General features: G+C 37.0%; 2 protein-coding genes across 3 annotated transcripts in view; one reads left to right on the forward strand and one right to left on the reverse strand.

The window, feature by feature from the left end:
* LOC309478885 (formin) overlaps positions 1–22259 on the forward strand; it is an 84754-nt gene extending 62495 nt beyond the window's left edge. Inside the window, exons 14-18 of one of the 2 annotated variants that reach the window (XM_082142665.1) lie at positions 427–519; positions 4305–4356; positions 18324–18473; positions 20070–20151; positions 21458–22259. In XM_082142665.1, the coding sequence (XP_081998791.1) occupies positions 427–519; positions 4305–4356; positions 18324–18473; positions 20070–20151; positions 21458–21502 (422 nt within the window). In that variant the 3' untranslated portion in view covers positions 21503–22259. The remainder of the gene's footprint in view (positions 1–426; positions 520–4304; positions 4357–18323; positions 18474–20069; positions 20152–21457) is intronic. The other variant, XM_082142666.1, reaches the window with a different exon arrangement.
* grem1b (gremlin 1b) overlaps positions 22182–24404 on the reverse strand; it is a 5096-nt gene continuing 2873 nt past the window's right edge. The window contains exon 2 of the mRNA XM_082142673.1: positions 22182–24404. This exon is cut by the window's right edge and continues 1343 nt beyond it. The gene's annotated coding sequence lies outside the window, so the exon portion shown is untranslated.

A 24404-nucleotide genomic window follows, 5' to 3' on the forward strand; every position in this document is an offset into this window, starting at 1 on the left:
ACTTCAAATAAATAAATAAATAACTGCAATCATATTGTTGATGCTACTATCTATAAAATGGGGAAGTACATCAGTGCAGTTCCACTGAGCCACAGCGCTGCCGTATGGAGACATGGATATTTTCTCAATTTACTGTAAAACTATGTCAGAAAAAGCTGATTTGTGAATAAAAAGATCTAATTTACTGATCAAAGATGCTGCAAAAATCCCCCTGAGAAGAGATGTTTAGAAATGAGGTTAAACAGGGACATTCAAATGTCATGTGACTACAGTGCAATATATTGTATTTTATTCTGAATAACAAGGAAATGAGTAGAAATGAATTCTACAACGTCGTTGGACACAGAGGGTTAAGAGAATAAGATGATCACACGTGTCTGTCTTCAGCTCAGTGTGTGTCCTGACGCTCGTGTGCTTCTCCTGCAGGGTGTGTGAAGGAGGTTCAGCAAGTGTGTGAGAACTCGTCCGACGAACATCTTCAGCCCTTCAAGGACAAGATGGAGATCTTCATCAGCACCGGTGCGTCACAGACACAGCTTCACACAGCTTCTCCTGATCAGGATATGAGTTATGCTGAATATGCACTGACACAAACGCCACGATTTGATTCGATTCACAAGCTTGCGATTCAGAATCTGAAAGATGAGACTTTGTTCCGTGTCGAAGCTCAACGCCTGATGATGCCGTTTGTTAGAGGCGCCACGATCACGCATCAGCTCAGAGCAGAATTAAAGATCAATCCTGGGGTTTAAGAATCAGTATCGGTTGATCAAAGTGAGATTCCAGTAAAATCGAACCCAGAACTAGAGCGAACTCATCCAGAGTGAAACTCCTTCAGGATCTGACGGGATCATGTGTTGCTGTAAAGCTGGTGAACTTTGACCTGTTCCCGTAAAGAGCGTCAGGACCGCTCTCATATCTCCATCTCTCCCTCTATATATCCTCTATCTCTCATCCATCCATCCCTCCATCTCTCCCTCTATATATCCTCTATCTCTCATCTATCATCCATCCCTCCATCTCTCCCTCTATATATCCTCTATCTCTCATCTATCATCCATCCCTCCATCTCTCCCTCTATATATCCTCTATCTCTCATCTATCATCCATCCATCCCTCTATCTCTCATCTATCATCCATCCATCCATCCCTCTATCTCTCATCTATCATCCATCCATCCCTCTATCTCTCAATCCATCCATCCCTCGCATCCATCCATCCCTCTATCTCTCCATCCATCATCCCTCTATCTATCATCCATCATCCCTCTATCTCTCATCTATCATCCATCCATCCCTCTATCTCTCCATCCATCCCTCTATCTCTCATCTATCATCCATCCATCCCTCTATCTCTCATCTATCATCCCTCTATCTCTCATCTATCATCCCTCCATCACTCTATCTCTCATCCATCCATCCCTCTATCTCTCATCTATCATCCCTCCATCCCTCTATTGCTCCATCCATCCATCCCTCTATCTATCATCCCTCCATCGCTGTTTCTCTCCATCCATCCATCCATCCCTCTCTCTCATCTATCATCTATCCATCCCTCTATCTCTCATCTATCATCCCTCCATCCCTCTATCTCTCCATCCATCCCTCTATATATCCTCTATCTCTCATCTATCATTCATCCATCCCTCTATCTCTCATCTATCATCCATCCCTCTATCTCTCCATCCATCCCTCTATATATCCTCTGTCTATCATCCATCCCTCTATCTCTCCATCCATCCCTCTATATATCCTCTATCTATCATCCATCTCTCTTCACTGTTGGTGAACCTCATGAAAACGTCTCCAGCAAATATTTCACTCCAAAAGCGAAAGAAAAAAGTATGTTTTTATGTTTAAGTACAAATTAATACTATTAGGACAAAAAAAAAAAAACTCCCGCTATTGATTCCAATAGAGCCACGATTCTTTAATAACCATAATTGTATTTACCTTTTTATTTATTTATTTTTATCATTTAATAATTGTTATAAAATAATTCTGTTTTTAAATCTTATCTCTTATTAGTTATTTATTTTTACATTATTCTTTCGTTGACATTTATTCTTTAGAACTCGCACCCATAAATGGTTTGGGAGATGAGAGCGCCTGTTCTCAGTATTATACTTTTTTTTTTTCATCAGCGTCATTATTTCACATGAACATATATTATTGTATATGTGTGTGTGTGTGTGTTGTATTTAAGGGTGATGTATGAGCTGGACGTGTTCTTGACAGGTTTTGTGAGATTCGCTCTCTCTTTATATTGTTCTTCTCTAGAGTTTGATTTGATCTGATGTCGAGTGAGTTGTTCTTCTAAAGCTTTATGAGCACATTAATTCTCCAGCGTGTTTGTGACCGCAGAGATTCACTCGGTGAGAAACCGCAGTCGATTGATGTGTCCGTCTGATTCCATCACACGTGTGTTTTAAAGCGAGGGATCCGTGTTACTTCATAATGAACCCTGAATCTGAGGCTCTTTATGGAGAGCGCAGCCGCGAGTCGCTTTTAAAGCCAGAATTTATTGTCCTTCTCAGCGTGCAGGTCCCATAACTTTCTAGTTAGCCACTACTGGTTTCATGTTTACAGACGGAGCTGAGGAGAAAATTCACACATCCCTCTCCGCGGCGCGCACACACACACACACACACACACACACAGCGAAGGGAGACCACAGGCGCCAGTCCACCCCTGCTGAGACCAACGCCATTGGTCACGGCTCACCCCGTCTTCATTAGCCTGAGACAATCAGCCACACACACACACACACACACACACACACTCGCGCGCGCTGGGGAAAACAGAAAGCGCTGTTCACACTCTCCCCCAACCGAAAGACCCCCAAACTCGCCTTTGAACAATGTTTCGGAGACTTCCCGCTCTTAAATCAGGGAGTGGGAAAGGTCCCCCCCATCATAGTAAAAAAAAAGGGGATGAATCTGGAAAATGCAATAAATCTGAGATCATAGGCGCGCTCTGGCCTGAGATAAATTCTTGCACCTCGGCCCGGCCGCCGCACATCTGCCTTACATTTAGACACTTTTACATGGAGCAGCTCCACGGGAGCCACTAGTGCAACACACACACACACGCACACAAACATACACTCACGCATGTGCACACACACACACACACACGCACGCAAACACACACTCACGCACTCACGCACTAACACACACACTCACACACTTTCTCTCTCTCTCTCTCTCTCTCTCTTGCTCACGCACACACACTCAGTCACACACAGACACACACACACACACACACACACACACACACACGCACTCTCTCACACACACACACACACACACACACACACACACACACACTCTCGCACACTCTCGCACACAGACGCCTGGTGTGAAACGTGTGCAACACACTCCCTAAGAGGAAAACACATCAACACAAACACTTCAACATCTCTGTTGTTTCTCCTAGACAGTGAAACTCGTGTCTGAATCTCAAACGTTTCTCATCAAACGCTCTGAGCGGCTCATTGTTCAGTTTTCAGCTCTATCACTGGATGCAATGAGTGACTCATTGCTGACACTTCACAATAAGGTTCATTAGTTAACATGAACTAACAATGAACAATGAAACTAACAATGAAATAACAGTGAACAATGAAAATAATAATTGAAAATAAAGCATTTATTAATTTTAATGTTAATCTCAACATTTACAAGATCAAAAGTTGTCTCTGTTAATATTGGTCAATGCACTGTGAACTATCATCAATATGAGGATTTTTATCAAGGAACAAAGATTAATAAATGCTGCAAAAATATTTTAGTTCATGTTAGTTGATGCATTAATTAATGTAAACAAATGAGGACAAAAATATTGAATGGACCTCTGCTTGCATTATCAGACACTGGAGACTGAACCGTTGTGTTTTTAAGTAAAGATTAATAAATGCTGTAACAAACTTGTTAGTTAATGCTCTAATGGGGTCTTATCGTAAAGTGTCCGTTTTCATTTCAGTTGATGCAGAACTTAAAGCCTTTGTTGAGATATTGAGATCTTGGATTTTTAATCACAGACTTTTTGTATCTTGGAAAATCTGAGCACAGTTTGAGACATTGTTGAGATCTCACGATTGTGTTGTTTTTCTCTCTGGAGAAACAGAAAAAGTCTCAGTTTGATCTCATCCAGAATGAATAATAGAGAAATTAAAGATCTCAAATTGACTCCAAATTGAGATAAAAAGTCGCTGTTTCCATGTTTCATGTTTTTATCCGGTGGTGGAAATGAGCTCCTATGATGTTTCTTTTCTCATCTCAGTATGTTGTGTTTCGTCCACAGCACAATCCGAGTACGCGAGTGAAGACGATCGACTGCGGGCGGCACAGAACAGGTATGACACCCCTTCAGGACACACACCCTGCGTCTCAGTGTCCGCACTATCCATCATAAACAGTGTGTGAGATTAGAATTAGTGTGTCCCAAAGCATAGTGTGTTGAAGAGAGTGTGCCAGGTGGATTTTCGAAAGTGTGGATCCGTGCTCAATATAACAGCTAATATTACCCACAATACACTGCACTTTGTTTTAAATTCAGAAATAGTATTTCAACTAATTAAATATAAATTTAATATTCAACAATAATATTGATCTCCTGCATTGACACTATTATACAAGAACTGAACTGGGCTGGACGATGACATCATGGTTTACTCCAGAGCGGATATATATATATATATATATATATATATATATATATATATATATATTATATAAATGAACTAAATTAATAACCTTTTTTAAAACAAAAATGAAACATCACTGAACTTACTTAAGCTGGACTGTGACGCTATTTTCTTCTGGAAACAAACTTTGTTGCATTATTTTCCTGTTATCTCTGTGAATGCTTTGAAACAATCAGTATAGTAAAAAGCGCTATATAAATAAAGGACACTTGACTTATTGCCGTCCGAATCCAGAATGTCCGTGTTTTTCTCCCCCCACCCGTGTGAAAATCCACGGCTGAATTACCTACTGTTTTTTGACAAACACCAAGATCGTGTGGTGATTTAATCGCCGTCCGAATCCACATCTCTGAGTTTACAAGAAGAAATCAATTCAAAAATCATTGTTTAAATCCTTTTTGGGTCCAAACAATGACTTTTGCGCTACAGAACTAAATGCATATGCATTTTAAAGATCTAGCCTACACTTGTATCACTGAAATGCTGGAAAGTATTTACAAGAACAATATTTCATCACCGCTCAAAAGAGAAAGAGAAGAAAAGCACGTAAACATTTGAAATGGGCCGATATTATGACAGCAATTATATACATTAAAAAATAAACCAAGCAGCTTTGTGTTTACCTCGGGTAAATAAGAGGCTAAATTAACTTATTTCCGCTAATTTTCACATTTTTAAAATGGCATCCATCATTTTGAGATAAAATAAAATACAGACAATTATTTTAACTATAGTCAATTATTGTAAGCGTATGTAGTTTTAAATAATCAAATAATAAATAGGACATTAGGCTATTTTCCTATTATTGAATTAAACATGAATTTATTCTTATTATTCCAAGTATATGACATTTCATTTACAGCAGAGAATCATGCGAATGACCACGTAAGCAGCGCGTTCACAGATTCGTGGGATCACAAAACTCGCTCCTCCACCGTCAGTAAATCTCCCTCTGAATGCATGAGTTTTATCACTGAGGTGCCATGCTCATTTATTTTTACGGACGTCCACATGAGAAACAATTACCGTCCGAATAGGGCTAAAGACGGCATCGTGACTGAGCTGACCTCATGATTTAGAGCGCTCTATATTTTCAGCAAAATAGGCCACAAGATAATCTCACACTATTGATTTTAATAGAGCTACGATTCCGTAAAATACAGAATATTAAGTCCATTTTTAATTAGACTGTATTGTTTTATTGATATTTTTCAGTATTGAATGAAATGCACACTACCATTAAGTATGATTTTTAAAAGAAGTCTCTTCTACATTTATTTGATGACAAATACAGTAAAAATGATGAAATATTATTTTCATTTCTGTTTTCTATGTGAATATATAGTAAAGTGTAATTTATTCCTGTGATCAAAGCTGAATTTTCAGCATCATTACTCCAGTCTTCAGTGTCACATGATCCTTCACAAATCATTCTAATATGATGATTTGATGCTCGAGAAACATTTATGATTATTATCAATGTTGAAAACTGTTTCATATTTTTGTGAAAACTGAGGATTCTTTGATGAATAGAAGGTTCTAGAAGAACAACATTTGTTTGAAATAGAATGACTTTTAATCGATTTAATGCATCCTTGATGAACCCGAACTCTTGAATGACTCATATTTTTTTCTAGTTGCTAATGCATTCTGGGATTGTTTGGTCTGTGAGCAGCAGGTGTGTTTCTGAACCGTGAGCATCGTGAAGGATGGTTCTGGAGGAGCGTTGTGTTATCATGGTCTTATCATGTGTATTTGAGCGTGTCAGACTCCCGACAGGAACACTGTGAACTGTGTGTGTTGATTTATGTGCAAGCGTTCGACTGCCAGATGCTGCACGACGGAAAATATCTGGAACTTTTCATAGAGGGGGGAAAAGGACAAACAAAGCATATTGATTATTTTTCCTTGTTTAGATTTGAGAGTTTTTTTTGTAACCCGAAACAAAACAAAGCGAAATGAAATAAATAAGACACAGAACATGCACACACAGAATAAAGAAATGACTTCCAGCTAACAGGGAACGTTCTCAGAACAAGAAGTCATGAACAAACGTTCTTCTCAAACGGTCTTTAATAATGTTCTCAAAACATTAGCACAAAATCATTATTTATACATCTTTTTTTCTTTCTGAAAAGTTCAGTTGGATGTTCATCTAACGTTTATTTAAATGTTGCTAATGTTGGAGAAAATTCTAAAGTAACATTTAGAGAACATTCTAAAGCAGGGTCTCCAACCTTTTTTCATTTGAGAGCTACTTTTTAAAAATAAAATGGTCGAGAGCTACTCATGTAATACAATACTTAAATCTCTTAAATAATGTCTCATAACTCTCATATTAACAACTATCCAAACTGTTTTAGACCTAAAATAGTTTTTGTAGGCCTATATATGTCACCCTTAAATGTCAGAGAAAAGAACAGAATCAGAGATTTAAAAAATATATATATAGAAAATTGTACTTTGCATATTATACTGTAAAAACACAATTATAGTTGATGTTATAGTGCATTATAACTAGAGATGAAATGGCATGAAAATTTCATTTCATGATTATAGTGACCAAAACGATCACGGTTATCACAGAATCCTGTTCAAAAAGTACTAATACTACACAATAAAATCAGTTCACCAAGTTTTATGTCAAAAACCAGCAAATAAAAAATAAACTTAGCATCAATATGCACTTTTTGTTTACATAAACATTAAAATAGTAACATTGAAAATGATGGCCAGATTTTAAAGGAGTGTCTTGCATCTACTAAGTTCAAATAAAGTTTTGACAAAAAAGTTTTTATAAAAAGATAAACCTCGCATATTTCAGCCTTTAAATAATTTTTATAAAAATAATCAGTCAAAAAATTACTGACATTTACACTGCACTTTAGCTTATCTTTTATTATTAATAGTCAAATTCGGTCCGATTTTCCCGTGGCGTCTGTCGTTGCTGTGCAACCATGCACTGCGCTCTCCACAACGATAAAGACATTTTAATAGCTAATGGATTTCCACCACCGAAAAACGCTTGCTGTAGCTCTGCTAGAAGATTTATTTAAGAAAAAAAACACCCGTAGTGTTTGGGTGCACCCCCATCCTTCATGTTGACTTGCTGCGCCTGGAAAAAAATTAGCTTGTCGCTTCAATTATTTGAAATAACGAACTTGAGCGCGCAAAAGACGCGATATGTGAACGGCCCTTGGCGAGCTACCTCCAATCAGGACACAAGCTACTGGTAGCTCGCGAGCGACGTGTTGGAGACCCCTGTTCTAAAGTAACGTTCAAAGAACATTCAAAAGTAACATTTAGAGAACATTCTAAAGTAACGTAACATTCAGAGAACATTCAAAAGTAACGTAACATTCAGAGAACATTCAAAAGTAACGTAACATTCAGAGAACATTCAAAAGTAACGTAACATTCAGAGAACATTCAAAAGTAACGTTCAGAGAACAGTCAAAAGTAACATTTAGAGAACATTCTAAAGTAACGTTCAAAGAACATTCAGAGAACATTCAAAAGTAATGTAACATTCAGAGAACATTCAAAAGTAACGTTCAGAGAACATTCAAAAGTAACATTTAGAGAACATTCTAAAGTAACGTTCAAAGAACATTCAAAAGTAACATTCAGAGAACATTCAAAAGTAGCGTTCAGAGAACATTCAAAAGTGACGTTCAGAGAACATTCAAAAGTAACATTCAAAGAACATTCAAAAGTAACATTCAGAGAACATTCTAAAGTAACATTCAAAGAACATTCAAAAGTAACATTCAGAGAACATTCTAAAGTGACGATCAGAGAACATTCTAAAGTAACAATCAGAGAACATCCAAAAGTAACATTCAGAGAACATTCAAAAGTAACATTCAGAGAACATTCAAAAGTAACATTCAGAGAACATTCAAAAGTAACATTCAGAGAACATTCAAAAGTAACATTCAAAAGCAACATTCAAAGAACATTCAAAAGTAACATTCAGAGAACATTCAAAAGTAACATTCAAAGAACATTCAAAAGTAACAATCAGAGAACATTCAAAAGAAATGTTCAAAGAACATTCAAAAGTAACATTCAAAGAACATTCAAAAGTAACATTCAAAGAACATTCAAAAGTAACATTCAAAGAACATTCAAAAGTAACATTCAAAGAACATTCAAAAGTAACATTCAAAGAACATTCAAAAGTAACATTCAAAGAACATTCAAAAGTAACATTCAAAAGTAACATTCAGAGAACATTCAAAAGTAACATTCAGAGAACATTCAAAAGTAACATTCAGAGAACATTCAAAAGTAACATTCAAAGAACATTCAAAAGTAACATTCAAAGAACATTCAAAAGTAACATTCAGAGAACATTCTAAAGTAATATTCAGAGAACATTCTAAAGTAACGTTCAGAGAACATTCTAAAGTAACATTCAAAGAACATTCAAAAGTAACATTCAGAGAACATTCAAAAGTGACGATCAGAGAACATTCAAAAGTAACATTCAGAGAACATTCAAAACTGACGATCAGAGAACATTCAAAACTGACGATAAGAGAACATTCTAAAGTGACGTTCAGAGAACATTCAGAGAACATTCTAAAGTAACATTCAAAAGTAACATTCAGAGAACATTCAAAAGTGACGATCAGAGAACATTCAAAAGTAACATCCAGAGAACATTCAAAACTGACGATCAGAGAACATTCAAAACTGACGATAAGAGAACATTCTAAAGTGACGTTCAGAGAACATTCAAAAGTAACGTTCAGAGAACATTCAAAACTGACATTCAGAGAACATTCAAAACTGACAATCAGAGAACATTCTAAAGTAACATTCAGAGAACATTCTAAAGTAACGTTCAGAGAACATTCAAAACTGACATTCAGAGAACATTCAAAACTGACGTTCAGAGAACATTTAAAAGTGACGTTCAGAGAACATTCAAAACTGACATTCAGAGAACATTCAAAACTGACGATCAGAGAACATTCTAAAGTGACGTTCAGAGAACATTCTAAAGTGACGTTCAGAGAACATTCAAAACTGACGATAAGAGAACATTCTAAAGTGACGTTCAGAGAACATTCAAAAGTAACATTCAGAGAACATTCAAAAGTAACATTCAGAGAACATTCAAAAGTAACATTCAGAGAACATTCTAAAGTAACGTTCAGAGAACATTCAAAACTGACATTCAGAGAACATTCAAAACTGACGATCAGAGAACATTTAAAAGTGACGTTCAGAGAACATTCTAAAGTGACGTTCAGAGAACATTCAAAAGTAACATTCAGAGAACATTCTAAAGTAACGTTCAGAGAACATTCAAAACTGACATTCAGAGAACATTCAAAACTGACATTCAGAGAACATTCAAAACTGACGATCAGAGAACATTCAAAAGTAACATTCAGAGAACATTCAAAACTGACGATCAGAGAACATTCTAAAGTAACATTCAGAGAACATTCTAAAGTAACATTCAGAGAACATTCAAAACTGACGTTCAGAGAACATTCAAAACTGACGATCAGAGAACATTCTAAAGTAACATTCAGAGAACATTCTAAAGTAACATTCAGAGAACATTCAAAAGTAACATTCAGAGAACATTCTAAAGTAACGTTCAGAGAACATTCAAAACTGACATTCAGAGAACATTCAAAACTGGCGATCAGAGAACATTTAAAAGTGACGTTCAGAGAACATTCTAAAGTGACGTTCAGAGAACATTCAAAAGTAACGTTCAGAGAACATTCAAAACTGACATTCAGAGAACATTCAAAACTGACATTCAGAGAACATTCAAAACTGACGATCAGAGAACATTCTAAAGTAACATTCAGAGAACATTCTAAAGTAACATTCAGAGAACATTCTAAAGTAACATTCAGATAACATTCTAAAGTAACGTTCAGAGAACATTCAAAACTGACATTCAGAGAACATTCAAAACTGAAGATCAGAGAACATTTAAAAGTGACGTTCAGAGAACATTCAAAAGTAACATTCAGAGAACATTCTAAAGTAACATTCAGAGAACATTCAAAAGTAACATTTCCATAATGTGTGAGGAATTATGAAATGGAATGTTCAGGAAAAATTCAGAACTAACATTTTCACAACTTAATGGGAATGTTAGCAAACCGTACTGGGAACATGTTATCGTTGGCTGGGTATAAAGTGCAGATGTCAGCGTTTGAAAAGCTTCCCTGGAGAGAATCCCGCACATGGACTCCACGCTTGACTCCACGTTAATGAAGGTGTTGAATTGGCCAATATTGATCAAAAGAGCCTGGCAGCCAGAAACTCCTTTAATTTACCTTTAATTTGGTCCCAGAGAAGCGCCGGCTACAGAAGCTGTAAGTGTGGCTTTCCCAGAGTTCCCATGGACGCACCTCGTTAAAGTGACCCGCGGGTGATGGATTCGGGATCTGGGTGGGCGTCCACATGTGTCCCGACCCGAGGCCGGCACCTTTACACACTTCTCCTCGCAGAAAACCTGCTGAACATGATCACGCCTTTGATCTTACAAGAGCTGAGAATGAGTGCAAATGATCTACTGGCTTTCAGAGACGCTGAGGAGTTTAGATGTCACACAGGAGTCGAGCGATCGGGACGCTTGTGTGTTCGCTGGTGTGAGATGAGGAGATAAACTCTTATCAGCCGTTTGTGTGTTCACTGGTGTGAGATGAGGAGATAAACTGTTATCGGCCGTTTTTGTGACCGTTTGACAGGCAGAAATCACTGTGTTTCATGCATTTCCAGCGTAATGCCGTGCAAAACACACACTGATGCTGTGAAAGCAGTTAGAGCTCAGAGATGTACTGGATAAATCAGTGCTGTGTGTGTGTATGTGTGATTGGTAGGTTTAGGGGTAGGGTTTTTGGGGGTGTGTGTGTGTGAAATGGGTAGGTTTAGGAGTAGGGTTGTGTGTGTGTGTGATGAGTAGGGTTAGGAGTAGGGTGTGTGTGTGTGTGTGATGAGTAGGTTTAGGAGTAGGGTGTGTGTGTGTGTGATGAGTAGGGTTAGGAGTAGGGTGTGTGTGTGTGTGTGTGTGATGAGTAGGTTTAGGAGTAGGGTGTGTGTGTGTGATGGTATTTTTAGGGGTAGTGTGTGTGTGATGGGAAGGGTAGTGTGTGTGTGTGTGTGTGTGTGTGTGTGTGTGTGTGTGTGTGTGTGTGTGTGTGTGTGTGTGTGTGTGTGTGAGTGATGAGTAGGGTTAGGAGTAGGGTGTGTGTGTGTGTGTGATGAGTAGGGTTAGGAGTAGGGTGTGTGTGTGTGATGAGTAGGTTTAGGAGTAGGGTGTGTGTGTGTGTGTGTGTGTGTGTGATGAGTAGGGTTAGGAGTAGGGTGTGTGTGTGTGTGTGTGATGAGTAGGTTTAGGAGTAGGGTGTGTGTGTGTGTGTGTGTGATGAGTAGGTTTAGGAGTAGGGTGTGTGTGTGTGTGTGTGATGAGTAGGGTTAGGAGTAGGGTGTGTGTGTGTGTGATGAGTAGGTTTAGGAGTAGGGTGTGTGTGTGTGATGGTATTTTTAGGGGTAGTGTGTGTGTGATGGGAAGGGTAGTGTGTGTGTGTGTGTGTGTGTGATGGGTAGGGTTAGAGTAGGGGAATATACAGTTTGCACAGTATAAAAACCATTATGTCCATTTATTTTATGACTGTAATATATTTGTGTAGTAACTGAATGTTTGCTGTAGCGTCCTGCACTCACACACTCGCGAGCGTTGCTGGTGTGTCCGTGTTTAACGCTCCATTGAGTTTCTCCGCGGTTCATGAGTGATCCGTCACACGGCTGTCGTTAATCTCACGGTCCGCTTGATTTGCGGCCGCTGGACGTGATGCTCTGCCACTAATGGCACATTGTGTTTGGGTTTCTCTTCATGCTCTTGTACTCGTAATGGGACTAAATCTTGTCATCACGCGTCACAACAGCAGCCGGGACTGACATCAGCTCTGGATTTATAATAAGCACATTATAAACTCTGACTGGAATGCAATTATTTACCATTTTGAACCAATCAACTACGAAACTTCTCATTCTTCCAGATTTGAGTTTATCCTGTAGGATCTTATTTGATTCTCAGAGAATTTTTATTAGAGATTCTAACATTAGTTTCAAATTATGATGGAATTTCTGTGCTTTGGTCCACATGGAGTTACACACTCTTTCCACATTTTATGCACCAATATCCTCTGTCGAATTGAAAACATTTTTGTCTTTTGATTTAGGGATGAAATCAGATCTTATATTTTGCATGGATAAAATTAAGCCTATTTTATTGACAATTAAGCACATTTCTCCCAGAATCTTATGTGAAAGATAGATGGATATACACTCACCTAAAGGATTATTAGGAACACCATACTAATACTGTGTTTGACCCCCTTTCGCCTTCAGAACTGCCTGAATTCTACGTGGCATTGATTCAACAAGGTGCTGAAAGCATTCTTTAGAAATGTTGGCCCATATTGATAGGATAGCATCTTGCAGTTGATGGAGATTTGTGGGATGCAAATCCAGGGCACGAAGCTCCCGTTCCACCACATCCCAAAGATGCTCTATTGGGTTGAGATCTGGTGACTGTGGGGGCCATTTTAGTACAGTGAACTCATTGTCATGTTCAAGAAACCAATTTCAAATGATTCGAGCTTTGTGACATGGTGCATTATCCTGCTGGAAGTAGAAGCATTGGACACTTTAAAAACTGATCATCCTTTAGTGGACTGCATCTTAACAAAAGTGGATTATCTACTAAATCAGTTCTTCAGTATTATCTTTTGCTGGGTTCCAGGACATGTTGGTCTTTCAGGAAATGAACGAGCTGATGCAGCTGCTAAGGATGCTCTTAATCAGGAAGTTAATGAATGTCAAATTCCTCCTTCAGATATGAGACCGATTATTAATAGATATATTTTAAATAAGTGGCAAGAAGAGTGGAATATGTACAAGAATAATAAATTGTATGGAACTAATCCGAAAATTACAAACAGACTTTTTATCAATTTTAAAACTAGACTTGATCAAGTTGTCTACACTAGATGTCGTATAGGTCACACAAGTTTGACCCATGCTTTTTTGCTTAAGGGTGAAGACCCAACTCTATGTATGTTTTGTAAAATTCCTTTATCTGTTAAACATATTTTATTGGATTGTCCTGGACTTATTACAAGCAGAATGCTCTTTTATGAAGTTATTTCACTTAAGGACATATTTAATGAGATTATGCCCGAAAAGGTTTTGGATTTTTTATCATATGTTAATTTTAAAAATCTTATATAATATGACTTGCTGTGTTTGTTTTTTTATTGTATTTATATGATATTTGTATTTTTGTAATTGAATTTTTGCCATGAAAATAGCTTTGAATGCTGACATGGCATTAAATAAAATAATCTGAATCTGAATCTGCTGGAAGTAGCCATCAGAGGATGGGTACATGGTGGTCATAAATGGATGGACATGGTCAGAAACAATGCTCAGGTAGGCCGTGGCATTTAAACGATGCCCAATTGGCACTAAGGGGCCTAAAGTGTGCCAAGAAAACATCCCCCACACCATTACACCACCACCACCAGCCTGCACAGTGGTAACAAGGCATGATGGATCCATGTTCTCATTCTGTTTACGCCAAATTCTGACTCTACCATCTGAATGTCTCAACAGAAATCGAGACTCATCAGACCAGGCAACATTTTTCCAGTCTTCAACTGTCCAATTTTGGTGAGCTCGTGCAAATTGTAGCCTCTTTTTCCTATTTGTAGTGGAGATGAGTGGTACCCGGTGGGGTCTTCTGCTGTTGTAGCCCATCCGGCCTCAAGGTTGTGCTTGTTGTGGCTTCACAAATGCTTTGCTGCATACATCGGTTGTAACGAGTGGTTATTTCAGTCAAAGTTGCTCTTCTATCAGCTTGAATCAGTCGGCCCATTATCCTCTGATCTCTAGCATCAACAAGGTATTTTCGCCCACAGGACTGCCGCATACTGGATGTTTTTCCATTTTCACACCATTCTTTGTAAACCCTAGAAATGGTTGTGCGTGAAAATCCCTGAACTGAGCAGATTGTGAAATACTCAGTCTGGCACCAACAACCATGCCATGCTCAAAATTGCTTAAATCACCTTTCTTTCCCATTCTGACATTCAGTTTGGAGTTCAGGAGATTGTCTTGACCAGGACCACACCCCTAAATGCATTCAACTGCCATGTGATTGGTTGATTAGATAATTGCATTAATGAGAAATTGAACAGGTGTTCCTAATAATCCTTTAGGTGAGTGTATATATACAGTACTGTGGAAAAGTCTTAGGCATATTATCCCCCCCCCCCCCCCCCCCCAAAAATGGTTTTAACCCCCTGAGGTCGGCTGTATCGCCGGCGATACCAGCTCGCTTTTTTTTTATCAGTGTAAAAGAAACTCATAAATACTCTGTTGACTTTGATTTTCCATAGGAGTTTCATACATCAATCGATTCTGTTAAATGTGTATTATTTTTGTGTATACTCACAATAAAAACAAAGTGTTGTGCTTTTTGCCAAATAAAGAAAAATAAACACGAAGCCAGTTCTGCCTTCTCTCTGCCAGTGAAGTCCATTCTGAAACGCGTCCGAAAATGAACAATAACTCAGCGAATACTCAGTCAAACAGGCATACAGACACACAGGCATGAAGCTTGAATTCACTTCTTTTAAATGAAGTAATTTATATAAAAAAACAAATATTCTCATCTTGTGAAATCTTTATTAAAAAAGAGCGATTCCAGTCGAGCTCATTACAGCTCATTCAAAAATAATGTGACTCCGCCCACGGAGAGCGCGCGCTATTCAAACGCAAATGAATGAGGCAATCCAGGCAAACCTGTGAACGCCCCCATATCAGCTCGAGAAAACACAAGTTTATTCAGATCATTACTTGTTTACACCGTCTCGCAGCGCTGTGAGGAATAATAATAATGGAAAATGTCCCTCAGAAGTGCGGGTATATCGAGGAGCAAGGATCCGACTGAGCTGAGGAAAACTGTAGTACGTTTTTTTCCTTCTCACGTGAATCGGGTTTCTGTTTTGTGAATGAATGAACGGCAGAGATGCGCTGTTTACCACAGCTCGCAAAAAGACAGTTTAAATTTAAATCGCGTGTGTGAATGAATGATGATGTTTTAGCAAACTGTATTGCTATACTGAGATGAGTAAAAATCGAAATGTAGGCTATTTGTATAAGCAACGTATTAAACTGCAAATTAACATTTATATGCCCTAATATTTCATAAAAACAACGTTACAGTCAGGCGAAATATGAAAGACAACATTTTGTTGACTAGATTTGGGTACAGTTTTTACTGTAGAATATACTGCCACATCAAATAAGCTTTTGTTTAGCAATTTCTATATATATAAAATACTATTTTTGTCAAAAATAAAGTCATCAACTAAGATGTTAGCTGTTCCAATGTTGACTATATTAAAACTAATGAATACATAGATAAAATGTAGGCCTATAATAATTTTTTTTTACAAAGAAAGAGTACACTTGAAATATTGTTGAAATTGTAATTATTGTTATTGTTGTAATTGTAACCTTTTTAATAAAATAGCAAAACATATTTACAAGATAGATGTAAGCAAAATCTTAAATGGTCAATATAAGTCTTCTTCTAAATATATCTTTTGTCCTTGCATTGTGGCTCAGTCAGTGTCACACCTGAATGAATGGCTAATTATGCAGAGTGGGTGGGACATTGTATTCTCAGGTGTAAACCACTCCTCGTTCACGCCCCCTCGCATATTGGCTTTCCAAGCAAAACCTGTTTTACATCAATTTAAATCAATGTATAGTTTTATGTGAACGATAAAGCAAGACTATTTTCACATAAGTTTGAAGCCAGAACTCGAAGGAACAACATCCATTAGTCAAAAGTCTTATTGACACATATTTATTATGAGTTTTGTGGTCATATTTCAGCAACTTTCATTTTTATTTTTTTCAATAACCACGCATAAACATTATTCTCTTAAAAATTAAAAAATATACATGCATGGTGATCACATATTTTGGTAGCCCTGTTTGTGCTACATAGAGTGAATTTACACCTTTGCCATTAACATGTTTATAAATAACTGAAAAAAGCACAAATGTCAGAGCATGTCAGAACATCTCCAGGGCCAGAAAACTGCTCAGACTCCAGAGGGTTAAGTCAGTTATTTATATGTTTTGCTGTAGTGTGTCAGTAGGAAATATCAGTTTACATTTCCAAACATTCTTTTTGCCATTAATTGTAATAATCCAGTGAGATGTGTGTATGCACAAGGAGTCTGACAACAGCCGGTATGATCTGATCTCACCATCATCGAGTCCGTCTGTGATTACATGAAGAAACAGAAGAAACTGAGACAGACTAAATGGGAACGTGGGAACGTCTCCGAGACGCTTGAAGAAACCTTCCTGCAAAGCTCCCTGAAAAACTAAGTGCAAGTGTACCTGGACAAAAGCCGTTTCAAACGCAACGGGTCGTTACACCATATATTGATTTGAAGTCTTTAATAGAAGTTAAATCATAAATAAATTCAATTTGTGATTTTATTTTTGAAAGCATTCTCACTTTACAGCATTTTAACACACGTGCCAGTACTCTACACAGTCCTGTAGCTCTGCAGGAAGGTTTCTTCAAGCATCTTGGAGAAAAATGTCTCTGTTCAGGATTATTTTGTGTTGCACTGATAAATTTTGCAGTATCACAGTAATTCAATTCAATACATATTAGGCTACGTTCACACTGCAGGCTGAAACGACCCAATTCCGATTTTTTTGCCCCTATGCGACCTGTATCTGATCTTTTCATGACAGTCTGAACGACACAGATCCGATCTTTTCAAATGCGACCCAGGCCACTTGGGTATGTGGTCCCAAATCCGATACATATCCGATCTTTTCAAATGCGACTTCAGTCTGAACGGCCAGGTCGCATGTATCTGACCCGCACGTCACTGATACGCGAAAAACGTCATAATCCTGCGTTGAAGTAGTTGTCGGTTTGAAAACGGACTGCATATTCGTCGAGCTGAGGTAAATCTGCCGAACGGGTCGACCTCGACGAGCCCGTTAATAAAAAAATAAAAGCCCACGGCCATTATATATACGTTATGTTAACTTATTTGTGCTGAATCTGATATTAGATAGGTCAGCGGCTGCTGTCTGGCTCTTGTGTAACGGTCGCTGCGCGCGCTCGTGTGTGTGTGTGTGTGTGTGTGTGTGTGTGTGTGTGAGAGAATCACAGTTAAAGTTTAGCTACTTCCGCAAACAACAAGTGACGTCGTTGACCGTTGAGTACTCTTCTGCGCATGCGGGTCACTTCTGGGTCATTTCACGTTCACACAGGAGATCACAAAAGGTCGCATTTAATTGGAAATGTGAACGGCCTTGCAAAAAAATCAAATTTTTTCAAAAAATCGGAATTGAGCATTAAGCCCTGCAGTGTGAACGTAGCCTTATTTTAAAGCAGCTTCACAGAAAATGCTTGTTTGAGTGTAAAATATTGCGTCTCTTCATTCCCTTCTGAGAACAGAGATATCACGTCTGTCTCTCTCTCTCTCTCTCTCTCTCTCTCTCTGTGTGTGTGTTTCCTCCAGTTTCCAGGACATGGTGACGTTCTTCGGGCTCAAGCCCAAGTCTGGCGAGAAGGACGTTTCCCCAAACTACGTCTTCATGCTCTGGTACGAGTTCTGCAACGACTTCAAGAGCACCTGGACCCGCGAGAACAAGCGCATCTCCAAAGAGAGGTGAGGAACCATGAGTGTGTTCAACACACACACACACACACACGCACGCAGGAACGCCGAGGGATGGTCCTGCTAACCGGGTCATAAAGTGAGACTTTGACAGTGCACATTTGCCTGACCTCGAGCTTTAATGCCCCTCGTGTCTTTATAACGCTCAAACCCTGCTTATTTTTATATATTCATATTATTTATATATTAATTCATATATTTGTATATTCGCTTGGCAAGAGTATATGAACTAGTTCTGTTCCCATTCACCTATTTTTACAGTCAAACCAACATGTATTCAGACACCTTCAACATTTCTCACATTATCACAGTTTATTCACTATAGTTTAGAAAATGGTAATAAAATATGAGCAGAACTCATTGATATTTGACTGGTTTTGTCCGTCCTTCTGTTAGACTGTCTCACACATGAATTATGTTGAATATCTGTCAGCTGTTAAATTTAACTACACAATTAGATAATACCAGTTTAGCTCAACCAATCACCAAGCAATGCTTCATTGTGTTCAGTCTGTGTGTAAAAAGAGCATTAGCAATTAAAGACAAAACACTTTTCTTCAGCAAAACATGATCAGCTCAAAGTGTACAAATCATTTTTGGTCCCAATTTTGCTGGTGGTCACTGTATGAAGAATATTTGGGTATAATATGTCACAGTTTACTTTATTTTGCTCTCCTCACTTACATAAATGAACTATAGTGTCCTGATCACACACTAGTAAAACAATATCAAACATTATATCTGGTGTCTGAATAATGTTTTGGTTTGACTGTAAATGCATTTTGGGATATTGCATAAAAAACAATGGATGGAAACGGCAAGATGAGCATTAATTCTAAAAATGCACATTAAAACGCTTAATTGAGGCGGTACATTTATCCGATAAGACATGCATAAACTACGACGGAAACACATTTACTGAATAAATCCCTCAAACCTCACGTGACTCAGCGTCAGCTGTGATTGGATAACTGGAGTAACCAGTGGACCAATGGCGTCGCAGCATCTCTAATGTTGGTTTGGTGTTTCTGAAAGTGTGTGATCAGAATGATTTGGTGTAATTCCCTCCAGAAGCGTCTCACACACACACACGAGTGTGTTCCCGAACACCAGCATCCGAACGCTAGAGAACATGACAGCGTTTACTGTGTTTCGTCTGACGCTCTGAGACACACTCGCTCATGATGGAGGGAGAAACAGCACGACTCCAAACTTACACTTTTATACTCATATTTTGCGCTAATTTCACAGGAAGTGGGATGAAGTGAACACATGGGATGGAAACGCTGCTTTATTAGCAAACATTTAATGCCATATTACAAATTCACAACTTTGGATGGAAACACAGTGCTTTTACAGATCAGACTTACTGGAAATGTTTAATTCTCACATCAAATCAACTCATATAATAGGAAAAGTCGACTCAGAAGGAACATTGTGTCACTTTCATTCATTTACATGGCAAGGAAAAAATCTCTTTTGTGTTGATCAGAAGAAACACACACCGGTTTGAGTGAGTAAATGATGACTGAATGTGTTTTTCTTTTTGCTGAATTAATCCTTTCATTTTGTGCTCTTTCATTTTAGACTTAAAGAAGCTCAGAAAACAGTCCAAAAAATCACAGCGGAAAAGAGAGTGGAGACGAAGAAGATCAACGAAAACAGCCTGGTGAGAAAACACACAAACACACACACACTCTTCCTCATGTACGGCTGTTTACACGAGTTTAGTACATTCATAACACACATGTTCATTCTCATGTACATCCAACACCAGAAGAAAGATCTGCAGATTCTGGAGGAAAATGTGCTTTAATAGTCACACACACACACACACACACACACACACATACACACACACACACACACACACACACACGAAGCGAACACAAATGTCTCTTTCGTCACAGTTGGCCGAGTCCGGACTCAAATCCCATTAAATACATTTGGGATTTAGTGGATTCAGAGATAGATCACACAAAAGCAAGTCTTCGGGAGCAACTAGAAACTATTTGGTCAATAACAGCAGAGACTGGAAAATACTGCACATGAAAACAGTGCCATAAACAATGACAAAGGACGCAATACAAAATATCACGTTTTTTTGGTTATTATGTGTGAATAAAGACTATTTATTTGTTTCCGTTTGTTATTTGCCTAATAAAATGACAATGCAATTCTTAGTTTTAAACCAGTTTTTGAAAAACTCCTAAAATATTTGTGTTTTCTCTTTATATTGACAGGCGTTATTATATATTATATATCATTTTAGATCATTTAATTTATTTTATTCTATCTTATTTTTTACATTTCATTCTTTCATAATTATAACATAATACATTATGCCAATTAGATATTATTTTCATAATTGAATTCTTATTGTTCTCAGCTTATATATCTTAACTTAATGTTTTCAGTTTAATTAAACAAATATTTTTTAATCTTATTTTAATACATTATTCTAATTTATATATTTATTTATTCTAATTATATTATTGTTCTCAGTTGATATATACAAATTAATTTTTATTTGATCTATGTTTTTCGTTTTTAAGCACTACAATTTTTTAAATCTTATTTTTTCATACATTATTCTAATTAGATTATTATATATTATATATTCATTATTTTATCAAATCTTAATTCTTTTCAGTTTAATTTTACATAATTTTATTTTCATACATGATTCTTATTTTATATATATAAATACTTTTTTTTTTCATCTTAATTTTTCCATTTTTAACCTTTGTAATATATTTGTGTAGTAATTAAATGATATTTCTTCTTTCAGATCCCAGTGAATTCACCAGATATTATTGATTTTAGAGTTATTGAATAATGTCTACATCAGGTTTAATTTCCACGAATGCATGAACCGATGAAACAAACGTTCACCTTGACTGCAATGCAAGCCGTTTTGGATAAAAGTGCATCAATGCAAATGTAAATAATTGCTGAAAATGTGTGTTTGACAGAAAGAGCGACTGCGGAAGAAAGAAGCCGGCGTGCCGTCCATCTGAAGCACGGCTGACCTCAGATCAGTGACCGCAGGAACAGCCTCGGCTCTGCATGAAAGACCTTCAGTGAGAGGACTAACTCTTATTAAACACATTTAATGGCTGAAATGGGTCGTGAAGCAACATCAGTGTCTCATCAGCAGTGCCTCATATTCATCAAACACGGCCTCAAATACACCACTGAGTGAGTAGTTTCTGTTTTATACTAAAACATGTGAAGGGCCAACGTCTCTGTGTTTGAGCCGGAGTAGAACATCACCGCAAGCCCTCGGCCTTGTTGCTCCACACCACATTATACTTGATGACGTGTGACGCACTTTCACACTCTATGCAATATCCTGCGTTTGGAAAAGTGAACGTGCAAAACATGTCCATGAACATTTGCAGTCCAGCTTTTTTTTATTTGAGAACATGATGAGAAATGAATCATATTTCAGTGAAATATTACAGTGTCTGTATATTTTATGATGTTTTTGTGTGTAAATGAGTGGATGACCAACTATTTATTCACAGGAGGAAGGTTTTGTTGAGGAATATGATGATATGAGGATTTAAGGATGTTTCCCTGTGAGTTCATAAGTGGTGAATTCTTTAATTTATCCAATTATTTTATGACAAGCCTAAATGTGTTTCCACTGTCAAACACGTTACAAACTCCTGGAACATTATTATTACTGTCAGATTTCTGATTTTATTGACTTTTTTTTTTTTTGTGATACTTTTTCATTTATTAGGTGCAATAAACTTTATCCTAAAAGAAAAATCTAAAGATTGTCAAAACTCTCAAAAGTTCAAGAAAATGTCTTCTTTTTTTTTCTTTTTTTTCATATTATTTTCATCATATTATCAAGAAGTATTTACATTTTAAAATCACATTTGATCAATGAAATTATGCTTTTTCATAATCACATTTACATTTCCTGTTAGTGTTTCAATAATGCAATATTCATTTCTATATCGGAGTTACAAGTTTAGACAGACATAATTTGGTTTCAGTTGATGTTAAAGCATTTAATCACCGGCCTTCATGTGTTTGTCAGAGAGAGACAGAGGTCAGGGGTGAACATGTTGGACCTTTTATTAATATGATCTTCATACAAGCATTATACACAACATCTGTACAACTTAAAAACAAAAAGTGTGATAACTTTGGGTTTCACAACTAAAACTGCATATAATCTTTCAATGTTTTTATCTGATATTATAAATAGAGGAATAGCATGAAGAAACTCAGCATTCACAGCAATCCAGCAGAAACATGAACAACAGTGTCTCGTTCTGTCACATTAAATAAAGTCGTTCCACATAGTGGAAACTATCAGTCCTTAACGCTCTACATGTGGAGATGAATGAAGACATTCACCGTGAGGATCTTCATCTGGCACCATTACAACATGCACTTCAGTTCATAAACCTCTGAGATGTTTCACATGAATGCATGAACGTCTGAGATGCAAACATCTAATCCACTGAAAGCATGAAATACAATGCAGGATAATATCAGTGACGGATCAAATGAGAGTAAGGCTTTTCCTTTCCATTTATAAAAGTAGAAATCCTCCATGCATCTCTGCATGTTTAATAACCATAAAATGTTGTTTAAAACAGAAGATTAAGATGAAATGTGACACTTTTCATGCCCATGTAAAAGTTTAGACGTGTAACAGAATCTTAAAACCTGTTGATTGCTGGGAAAATGAGTTTTGAAAGCATATATGTGACCCTGGATCACGTCACCAGTCTCGAGTCACACGGGTTTATCTGTGGCAATATCCAACTATACATTATATGGGTCAAAATTATAGATTTTACCAAAAACCATGAGGATATTCAGTAAAGATCATGTTCCATGAAGATATTTAGTAAATTTCCTACCATAAATATATAACACATGTATGTGTGTGAGTGAATGCTGCACAATCGAGAACATTAATGAACAACTTTAAAGGAGATTTTCTCAATGTTTAGATTTTTTTGCCTCAGATTCCAGAATTTCAATAGTTGTGTCTCGACCAAATATTGTCCTATCCTAACAAACCACACATCACTGGACAGATTATTTATTCAGCGTTATATGATGTATACATCTCGATTTCAAAGAGTTGACCCATGTGACTGGTTCTGTGGTCCAGGGTCACACATCATCAGTGTTCGAGTGAGAATGACATTCACATGCGTGTGTTAAATGTTAAACGCGTGTAATGGTGACAGATGATCACGTGTGTGTCCAGTGCTTATGGAAGCACATTTATGCCACATATACCAAAATAATCATGCTTTTGTTGAAGTTGAAATTATGACATGCTAAGTCAAATTATGACTGGAAAAGAAAAAAAAAAGTTAGAATTATGACATAAAAAGTCAAACTAATTTTTTTTGTGTGTGTAAAAGTGAAATTATGAAATGGACACACTAAGTCGACTCTAACAATTAACAGTTATAGCTATGGCATCAAGTCAAAATTGACAAAAAAAGTTTGACATCAATTTCGGCTTCAACTTCAAACTCTTTATTTTATAATTACAACTTAGAATGTCAACTTTTTAATCTCATTATGACATTATCTGATAATTGACTCTTTTATGACAATTTAGATTTTTAGTATGAAATTTTCATAATTATACATGTCATAATTTCAACCTTGTTCTCATAATTTACTTGTTAGTATGTGACAATTTTAACTGCCATAATTTTGATTTTCTATCTCAAAATTATGACAGTAAATTTCAACTTTTTAAACATTATAATTATGACTTTGTCACAATTTTGACTTTCTGTGTCATAATTATTCAACTTTTTCATCTCAATTGACTTAAATGTAGTATGTCATCATTTTGACTGTCATCATTTCTATTTTCTATCTCATAATTAGGACAGTCAATTTCAACTTTCTAAACAATTTTTT

This window comes from Leuciscus leuciscus (genome assembly GCF_965113295.1).
Source record: "Leuciscus leuciscus genome assembly, chromosome: 17".
NCBI lineage: Eukaryota > Metazoa > Chordata > Actinopteri > Cypriniformes > Leuciscidae > Leuciscus > Leuciscus leuciscus.